Raw genomic sequence first — 9,979 nt, 5'->3', positions numbered from 1 at the left:
CCCCTCGTCACAAATCGTCACAAATGTCTGACCCCCCTCCCCCCTAGGTGCGTGACGTCATTTATGGACGGCCCCTGAGTGTCTCATCAGCAGTCAGGTTCGCGTGAACCAATGCTGTCGACCTGCCAGCAGCTTATTGGCAAGGTCCCCCTCTTGATAGATGTGGGTGCGAGCTAGACCCATCACTATGTAAAAGGCAACACTACCGGCTTCGCCCGAGACTTGGATTCTTGTCTTGGATTACCATAACACACGGCCTACGCGGAGGGTGGGGGGGATGCGTGATGTCAGCAGGCACACTGCGTGATGCTGCCGCATGCGGGTGACATCACAGATGTGACGTCACCGCTCACTTGCCGTGCAAAATATATGCATTATTGCGCCCCCCCCACAAAAAAAAAAGTCTATTTTTATAATTTTTGCATGGTGTACAGTCTGGAAAGTACCCACATGGCAAATTTCAATTTTGTTGCATGTCGGGAAGTACGCTAAACATTTTGAACAGACACACATTCACAAACTTCCCTTTTATATATACAATAGATATATGCGCATGCAATGAATACTGTGGGGCCTGACCACTGTTGCACTACAGGCCTCGGTACAAGTCGCATTGTCGTCCTGCTGTGACCCGGACATGCGGCAACGCCACCTCGAGAGAAAGGGTTCCCCGCTGCAGGGCTGATCGCCGGAGGCTGAGAAATACGTCAGGGTTTTGTGATCTACAGTGGTGAGGGGCCGTCCATAAATGACGTCACGCACCTAGGGGGGGAGGGGGTCAGACATTTGTGATGATGTGTGACATGAGGGGGGAGGGAGGTTTGAGAAATGTGACGTCACATCAAAATTCGCAACTTTAAATAAATATAGATAACACGTTCTACTTAATTAAATGGACTTTTCATAAATGTTTTGTCCTACAACATCAGAGTGCAGCGCCACATTAAATATTACTACAATGACAATAGTGGAAAGTGATTTAAAGCATGAAATATCGTTTTGGGGAGGGGGGGGGGCAGAGCTTTGTGACGTCATATTTGAGGGGGGGGTCTGACTTTTTGTGACGCCGTGTGACGAGCGGGGGGGGTCAAAAATCGTCCAAAATCGCATGACGTAATTTATGGACGGCCCCTAACACTGGTAACCCCTATTAGGATCATAGCTGTCAACCCATACGGTTTACTCGTATTCTTGTCGAGGGAAACTGAGTTGTCAGGCCCATTCGGCGTACAGCCGCCGTGTCAATACGGGCAAAACAATGTTTTCGTGTCTATTTGTTTGTGTTTCTCCCTCGTGATGGGACGTTGTAGGATGAACGCTGAGATGTATAAGGGCACGGGGTGACCAATAGGGTCTGAAATGGTCTGTAATCAGCTAGGCAGCACTGATAAGGGGTTGACAGTAATGTGGGAGGTTTAGTAAAATCTACACCATGTCCATTCAATCGACCGTTTATGCTTTTGTAGAGTACAACTCTAGTAGAGAGAGAGCGAGTACAAGTTTACTATAGAGGACTACTTTAGTAGTAAACTGGTGTAGAGGACTACTTTAGTAGTAAACTGGTGTGGAGGACTACTTTAGTAGTAAACTGGTGTGGAGGACTACTTTAGTAGTAAACTGGTGTGGAGGACTACTTTAGTAGTAAACTGGTGTGGAGGACTACTTTAGTAGTAAACTGGTGTGGAGGACTACTTTAGTAGTAAACTGGTGTGGAGGACTACTTTAGTAGTAAACTGGTGTGGAGGACTACTTTAGTAGTAAACTGGTGTGGAGGACTACTTTAGTAGTAAACTGGTGTGGAGGACTACTTTAGTAGTAAACTGTTGTGGAGGACTACTTTTGTAGTAAACTGGTGTAGAGGACTACTTTAGTAGTAAACTGGTGTAGAGGACTACTTTAGTAGTAAACTGGTGTGGAGGACTACTTTAGTAGTAAACTGGTGTAGAGGACTACTTTAGTAGCAAACTGGTGTGGAGGACTACTTTAGTAGTAAACTGGTGTGGAGGACTACTTTAGTAGTACACTGGTGTGGAGGACTACTTTAGTAGCAAACTGGTGTGGAGGACTACTTTAGTAGTAAACTGGTGTGGAAGACTACTTTAGTAGTAAACTGGTGTGGAGGACTACTTTAGTAGTAAACTGGTGTGGAGGACTACTTTAGTAGTAAACTGGTGTGGAGGACTACTTTAGTAGTAAACTGGTGTAGAAGACTACTTTAGTAGTAAACTGGTGTGGAGGACTACTTTAGTAGTAAACTGGTGTGGAGGACTACTTTAGTAGTAAACTGGTGTAGAGGACTACTTTAGTAGTAAACTGGTGTGGAGGACTACTTTAGTAGTAAACTGGTGTGGAGGACTACTTTAGTAGTAAACTGGTGTAGAGGACTACTTTAGTAGTAAACTGGTGTGGAGGACTACTTTAGTAGTAAACTGGTGTGGAGGACTACTTTAGTAGTAAACTGGTGTAGAGGACTACTTTAGTAGTAAACTGGTGTGGAGGACTACTTTAGTAGTAAACTGGTGTGGAGAGGAGGGGGAATCGATTCTGAGTACGCGTGCGCGCGGGGCATTGTGGGGGGCGGGGTGACGTGCGCCGCTTCCTGGAGCGAGCGGCTGCAGCGGCCGCGGGCGGCGGAGAAAGTTCGGCGGAGCGGAGACGGCGGAGCGCAGAATCCCGGGCCCAGAGAGAGAGGCCGCGCAACCCGCCTCGGTGGCCACCGGGCTGGTGGTGGTGGTGGTGTGGGGTGGGGACCGCGCAGCAGCAGCAGAGCACAGGCCGCGGGGCCCGGAGCCGTCGACTGGTGGAGCGCGGAGGGCGCGTTCGCCTGACTGGCGCCCGCAGTAGGCCCGAGGTTAAATGTGTTTTGATGTTTTTGTTGTTGTTGCTGCTGCTGCTCATTGAGTTCGCTTCTCGTTCGGACGACGAGAAGGCCGCGCCGTGGTCTGCGCCGACAGTTGCATCGCTCGGCGTGAGCCGCGAGCTTCGGTTGAAATGTCGCATTCAGTGCCTCGCCGCCTGCCCGCCTCGGCTGTGGAGGACTGCGCTGAACGCGCCGCTCGCTGCTAAATGACTCCGAGGCAGCCCTAACGAGCTGTAAGTTAATTTACGAGGCGCCTCGTAAATTAGTCACCGAGTTGGAGTTGTCGGAGTCCACGTTGAAAGTGGCGGGCTGCGAGTGGCGCGCAGGCCGAAACGGGTGAAGTGTCGCTCCATCCTGTAGTTTGTATTGATTAGTATGTATTGATAGTATGTATTGAAGTGTCCATTATTTCACCAGCTAAGGGCTCATTGAGATTCGCTTGTCAGTGTCCGTTATTTAACCTCGTGAGAGCTGCTTATGATTCACTCTCGTGTGTGGCGTCATACAAAGACACGTCTGTTTATATGCCTACCCTATGCCGCGGCTGTGTATTATACGGTAGTGATATTGTTGAAGGTGGTTACATGAGGATTGTCATTGTTTACTTTTTGTTGGTTATGTTTAAGATTTGTGATTCTGGGCACTGTCAGCACAGAAGGACTTTTATTGCAAGTTTCTTCACCACGAAAGTGCAGTGCCCCATTTAAGAGGTTGACACTGATGATATCGCAAAACGGCCACTAGTAATGGTGCGGCTTTTTGTTTGTTATCGAACTTTCGTTTTCCTACGAACAAAATAGCCGCTTTGCTAATATGCCAATCGCTGCGCTCAACCTTAAATGAGTGCCTCGTGGAGTTTGCGCAACAGCAGCGGGGATACAAAGCGTTGCTTGATCCTGGCCTCACGACCCATTGCGTGCATGCCACGCTAACCCCAATGGGTGCTTAGAAATCCGAGATTTTTCAGGAACTTTAGTGTAAATCGGCTCACAGCTTCTAAACAGAGTACATGATAAACTTGTTTCGAATGAGTAATTAGTAGAATGCGGGTGAAGTATTTGTATACATAATTCGGTGTTTTATCATGAATTACAATATTTTTCTCTCCCGTTCTTGACGTGCTAAGTTTGAGCCAGTTTTCATCTTTGCCGGCTCGGTGCTCTCGTGCACCACCACCTGGACGGCTTTTGCCTTCGCATGAAACCACGAGAACTGTTCCGGTTGACCGTAGAGTTTACGTGGCAGCGTGTCACGTGCTGACCTAGGAAAATATTATATTTATTTACTCATTGCTGTGTTGGCTCAGTGCCTTTGGGGGGTGGGCAATGGGCGTGGAAAAGTGCATTCCGCACAAACTTTCGAAAGGTTAAAAAGGGACGCATGTTTAAAAGCGAACTTTTTGCTAAAAGTGGAAAAACAGCTTTACTGACCAACGACTGCATAAATAACATGTCGACCAGAGCCTAAGCAACTATGATTAATTACCTTAATTATATACTCGACAAACCCACAAAAACACTCATGATTGATCAATTAAAGCTGATAAAACCTACGTTTAAGTCCAGAAATGGTGTCACTCCACCACAAATGATACAGGAGGTCATCACAAGTCAAAGCAACAGCATGGGAAAACAACAAGACGAATGCATTACCATTTTAATCCCGACACCGGCCGAGTGTTGCTGTATTTAGGCTACTTAATTTAAACGTATAAACATTAATCCTGGTCAGCAGACGACTAAGCTTATCGTCCCTCTAGTGCAGGGGTCGGGAACCTTTTTGACTGGGAGAGCCATAAAAGCCAAATATTTCTAAATATATTACATTGAGAGCCATATAGTATTTTTCACGTATAATAAATTAAATATGTCTTACTTTTAATGCGACTTCTGGTGCTGCATGGTTTTGCTGATGGCCTTGTAGTCTGGTTCGTATGTGGTGAGGTTGAGCTTCATGCAGGCGTTGAGGCCCCGTGACCCGTGAAATTTATTTTCAAAACTAATTTCTGTTTACTTTAAAATGACACAGTATTATTAAGCAATGTCACAAGTATTTTAAAATCAGTTCCAAACTGATTTTTTTTATTTTTTTTTCAACTCAAAATTGTCTGGGAGCCATATGCTGTCACCAGAAGAGCCATATATGGCTCGCGAGCCATAGGTTCCTGACCGCTGCTCTAGTGTCAACCAAATGAGAACCTTATTTTGGAAAGGCAATCGTGGCAGGCCTATGAAGTGATTGTTTTTCGCCATGGGGATGTGGAATATCCATCAGTAACTCAGGGTTACCAATGGAGATGAATGCTGCACCATTTCTGCTTTGAATTGGGAGACAATTTGACCTAAGGTTGACGTTTACCTCGTATAATAGATAAATGAATGGATCAAATGGAGTTTTGCATTTTCTGAATTTTCATGATTAACTTTTTCAAGCAACACACGCAGCATCCTTTGCCAAACTTAAATGCAAAAACTGTTGTTTTTCATGCTTGTTTTAATTGGCAATCATCCCAACCAGTTTAGCCGTGGGATCGCCACGAGACCCCCCCAACCCCCCGGGTGTTGTAGCTATCATTTCCATAACAGAGTTTTTATAACTTTGCAGACAAGTTTTACCTGCTAGATGAATGGCTCCCTACGCTGCCACCACCTTTCACGATCCTGTGATGTAATAATCACCGAGCACCTACATCTCAACGGAGCTCAATCTTCTTGTTTGGATGTCTTTTCAGGCGTCTTTCATTCTTTGGTTACTACAGTGCCGGCCCGAGCCTCTTGGGGGCCCTAAGCAGAATTTGATTTGGGGGCCCCCCTCCCACCACGCAGACTCATCTGTGCTAGAAGATTATTGACACAAATGTCACACTATAATGTTATAGCGAATATTATAAACGAATACAGTGAGGTTATGTATTAATAAAAAATAAAAACAACACTTAAAATACTTCACTCTTTTATTAAAACTTCTGAATACAAACGGTCACAAAAAACATATTAAATAAATTATTTGCAAATGTGCATTAAATGTGCAATCTTTTAAATAAAACCAAAATAGACAAACATTAATCTAATCAAAAATAGAATGTTACAAAAAAAAAGATACTTAAATAATGAAAGCAAACATAAGAACAGCAAGGGTTCAACAATGTCAACTGTACAACAATGACCTCAAAATTGTTCCTTCCTAGCTTTTCTGGAGGCAAAGTCACTAATGACATCATTGTATGGTATTGCTTGGCCAACTTTGTTATTAATACTAATGACTGCAAGTCCACTTAGTCTTTCCTGGGCCATTGATGATCTCAAATATGTTTTTATCAATTTGAGCTTGGAAAAGCTCCTCTCTGCTGAGGCAACTGACACAGGCAGAGTGCAGGCTATCCTGAGAGCTACCCAAAGATTTGGGTAAAGCTCACACATCTCATTTTGTGAGAGGTATGTGAGAAGCTCAAAGGCAGTCATCATAGTTCCGTGAGCCGTGACAAAGCAGCAGTTGTCGACAGAATTTTCTTGTCTTGAATCATTTATTCATTCATTCATTAATTCATTTATATCACTTGTTTAAGTTATTTAATTGTAAAAAAAAAACGATTCGGGGGCCCCCTGGTGGCCAGGGGGCCCCAAGCAGCCGCTTAGTTCGCTTATGCCTCGGGCCGGCCCTGGGTTACTACTCCCATTACTATTCTTGACTTATCGGCCATCATTCCTTTCAGTGAAGTTTCCCGTGCAAGCCCTCTTCATAGTTGAAATAGTTTACATGAATATCTTATAATAATGGTAATTTATTCCAAAAATCTTACAGAATTCCAAGTGCATATTTCAGTCGGATCCTGCATTGGGATGTTTGGCCAATTCCCCTTTATCAGGAGTTTTTTTTTTATTTGTGTGGAGCATCTTCGATGGTCTGTACAAAGCTCATCTAACGATAGGATAACACTCAATGGTTTTATCTAAAAATATATATCAATTTTATTTTCACCAGCTAAGGTCCATTAAGCTATATCGCTTTTTTTCAGAAGCGACTTGGCCACAAGTAATAGCTCAACAAAGTGCTTATCACGTCTAAATTTATAGCAGCTAAATACTATTAAACACATGTTTCTCAAGGTGGAGTGAAAAACCAGAGGACCTCGAGAAAAATGCATGTGATTACGGGGAAAACATGCAAACTCCAAATATACAAGCATCAGGGTCGGGATTGAACCCACGACCTGTATACCATGTTAACATCTTTCCACCGTGGCACCCCATTAGGCCATCTCGCAGCCCAGTGGTTTTAGACATTTAACACATTTGTCATCCACTAACCCTTGCCGCCCAAAGTGCTGATCACAGAGGCATGCCACCACACCTGACTTTTGGTAGACCCCTCATTACGTAACTAATTGCCCTGCATTGTTAAAGCACAGCCATACTTGGGATACATTTGCATTTAGGTTTAAAATATATATTGTTAAAGCTCATTGCAACATATCTTCCAGTGATTTAAGCATGCTTGTGTTTATGTGTAGAGAAATGTCGGACCTCATACAACAGCAAAAAGCAAACAGACATTTTTTGTGTGGCTTCTATGTTCTTGTAACTCCTGAGAAAGCAAAGTTTGTTCCACGGCCCTTGTTTGGAAATTGTCTGTGTACAGTGGTTCAAACCACAACTGGCTCGCTCGACAACCCAACTTGCTTTTGCTCTGGGTGTCAGTATGCTGTCACCCCTGAATAACGTTCAAAACGTATCCCACGTTTGAGTGGGATATTGGTTTGCATATTGAGCCTGTGTGTGTCATCCCACATAGGCCTCGGCAAGGTAAGGATAAAAGTTAAAAGGTAGAAACAACGAGCCTATTTTTACCCTACCTTTTACCTTACCACAATACAATCACTCTACCCTACCTTTTACCCTTTAGCAGGTAAGGTAAAAGGTGAAAAGCAACGAGCCTACCTTGTACCCTACCTTTTACCCTTACCCCATACAAATTACCCTATTACAGGGTAATTACTAGGGAACTACACATGAACAAGGTTTATAACGGTAAATGCTAGGTAGAGCGCTTTATTCATATAGAATACTCTTGATGATTCCAATTTTACACGCTTGTTGTCGTCGTTGTCGTCGTTGTTGTATCCTCAAATCTTGTAACTAAATTTTTACCCACTTCCTAATGTGGTATCGACTGCAAACTTGGTATACTTATGTCATACTGATGACAACACTATTCTATCATAAAATCCTTTTTTAGATGTTATGTTTCGGCTTGGGTCTAATTGTCCACGGTCAACTGACGTTGGCTGTAAATCACCACGGCCCCTTACGTTATGGCGAGCTTCAGGGCCACTTCCTGGAGTCGTAGAGTTCTCTCATTACTCATACATTTAATACAAGCATGTTTTTTTAAAAGTTTGTTTAAATATTACTTGTTAAATGGAGGCCACGGACTGCGCCACGGAGCTTTTAGCGGTAAACAAGGTACCGTATTTACCGGGTAATACTTCGCGCTACCTTTACCCTACCGGGTAATTCTTCCGAGCTACCTTTACCCTACCCTTTACCTTACCCCTTGGCATGTCGACATCTTTACCCTTTACCCTTTTACCCGGTAAAAAGGGTAAATTACCTTACCTTGCCGAGGCCTAATCCCACAGACCAAGTAGCCTCACCCCCTCCCACCCTTTCCCCTACCACCTGCCCTCTGTCTCCACACTCCCATGACTTCTGCATGGCTTACTGTCCAACCCAGGTGGACACCATCACTGGGCAGGAATCTACATGAGGTCAGGGGAATAGTGGTGGTCATCAAGTTACATAAAAACAAATGTAAAGTTTAGTACCATTGTTTAATGTAAGCTCAAGAGAGTTTACTAACTTGCTATATGTTAGCTTAGACATATAAAATTTAAATGCACAGGTTTGTTGAGTGACGTCATAGCATATTTGTCTTGTTGCTGCGGGTGACCTTGTGATGTGGTTTTGGTGTCAGCTCGGGTAAAGCGTGCTGGCTTTCCATCACCGTAATGCTCCCTCAGCACGGTTCATCTGTGAAGGGCCCTTCATTTAAACTCACGGGGACACAGCGGCGGCAAGAGAACAGCCCAGGATCCAACACACAATTACTCTGTCACGTGCGCTTGGTGGCACGAGCTTGACCAAGCGGCTCTCTTCTTTTTCCGCAGCTCTCCCTGATGCCCACGTTCCACTCCGCCATGGCGAGCCGCTTCCCCAGGACGTCCGCACTGCCGCTGCTGTTGCTGGCGGCGGCGGCGGTGGGGCGTGCGCACGCGGGCGGCTCGCACTTCAAAGAAGGCGAGGTGGTGACGCTGTACGTGAACAAGGTGGGGCCCTACCACAACCCGCATGAGACGTACCACTACTACACACTGCCCGTGTGTCGGCCCAAACACATCGAGCACAAGAGCCTGACTTTGGGCGAGGTCCTGGATGGCGACCGCATGGCACGCTCCATCTACGACCTGCACTTCCGCCGCGACGTGGTGCAGCCACGCAAGCTGTGCGACGTCACGCTGGCGCAGGCCGAGCTGCACCAGCTGCACGAGGCCATCGAGGAGCTCTACTACTTCGAGTTCGTGCTCGAGGACGTGCCCCTGCGCGGCTTCGTCGGATACGTGGAGGAGAGCGGATTCCTGCCGCACTCTCACAAGGTATGGTGGCTGGGGAGACGGAAAGGCGGGCAGGCGGGCAGATGGGTGGGCACCTGGGCAAATGCAGTAAATATACATGCGTGTGTTAAGCATATCATTGGAAGTGTCCTGTTTAAGCAAGCACGGGGCAATATTCTCTCTTCCGTTGATAGCCCCAAGCTCGTGATAAATTTTGAAGAAAAAAAAGTTTACTCAATTCAGTTTCCCTAGAAGAATTTATGACATTGTTATAAATTTAAATTAGTTTTCTGTATGCGTCTATTTTTGATTCATTCATTCCAACCCTCATTGTAAATGCATATTCTGAAAGAACCGTATAGAGGTGGCTTAGAGGACAGCAGCACCCATAACTGCATTTCACACCATCATATAACATTTTTAATTATCAGTTTAATTGGAATGTGACATACACCACTATGCATATGTAATGGTATGTACCGAATGTGGATCAAGGACCTATTGAAGTG

The 9,979-nt window shown here is 45.1% G+C and overlaps 1 protein-coding gene across 1 annotated transcript in view; it reads left to right on the top strand.

Moving 5' to 3' along the window:
- The first annotated feature begins 2,560 nt into the window (after positions 1-2,560).
- The window catches only part of TM9SF1 (transmembrane 9 superfamily member 1), a 28,009-nt gene continuing 20,590 nt past the window's right edge, over positions 2,561-9,979 (top strand). The window contains exons 1-2 of the mRNA XM_078875820.1: positions 2,561-2,851; positions 9,027-9,512. Of these exons, the coding sequence (XP_078731946.1) occupies positions 9,036-9,512 (477 nt within the window). The 5' untranslated portion in view covers positions 2,561-2,851; positions 9,027-9,035. The remainder of the gene's footprint in view (positions 2,852-9,026; positions 9,513-9,979) is intronic.

The sequence above is a fragment of the Lampetra fluviatilis genome, chromosome 42 (genome assembly GCF_964198595.1).
Source record: "Lampetra fluviatilis chromosome 42, kcLamFluv1.1, whole genome shotgun sequence".
Taxonomy (NCBI): Eukaryota; Metazoa; Chordata; class Hyperoartia; order Petromyzontiformes; family Petromyzontidae; genus Lampetra; species Lampetra fluviatilis.
Note: the sequence above shows the minus strand (reverse complement) of the source record. Positions and strands in the feature narration are given on the sequence as shown.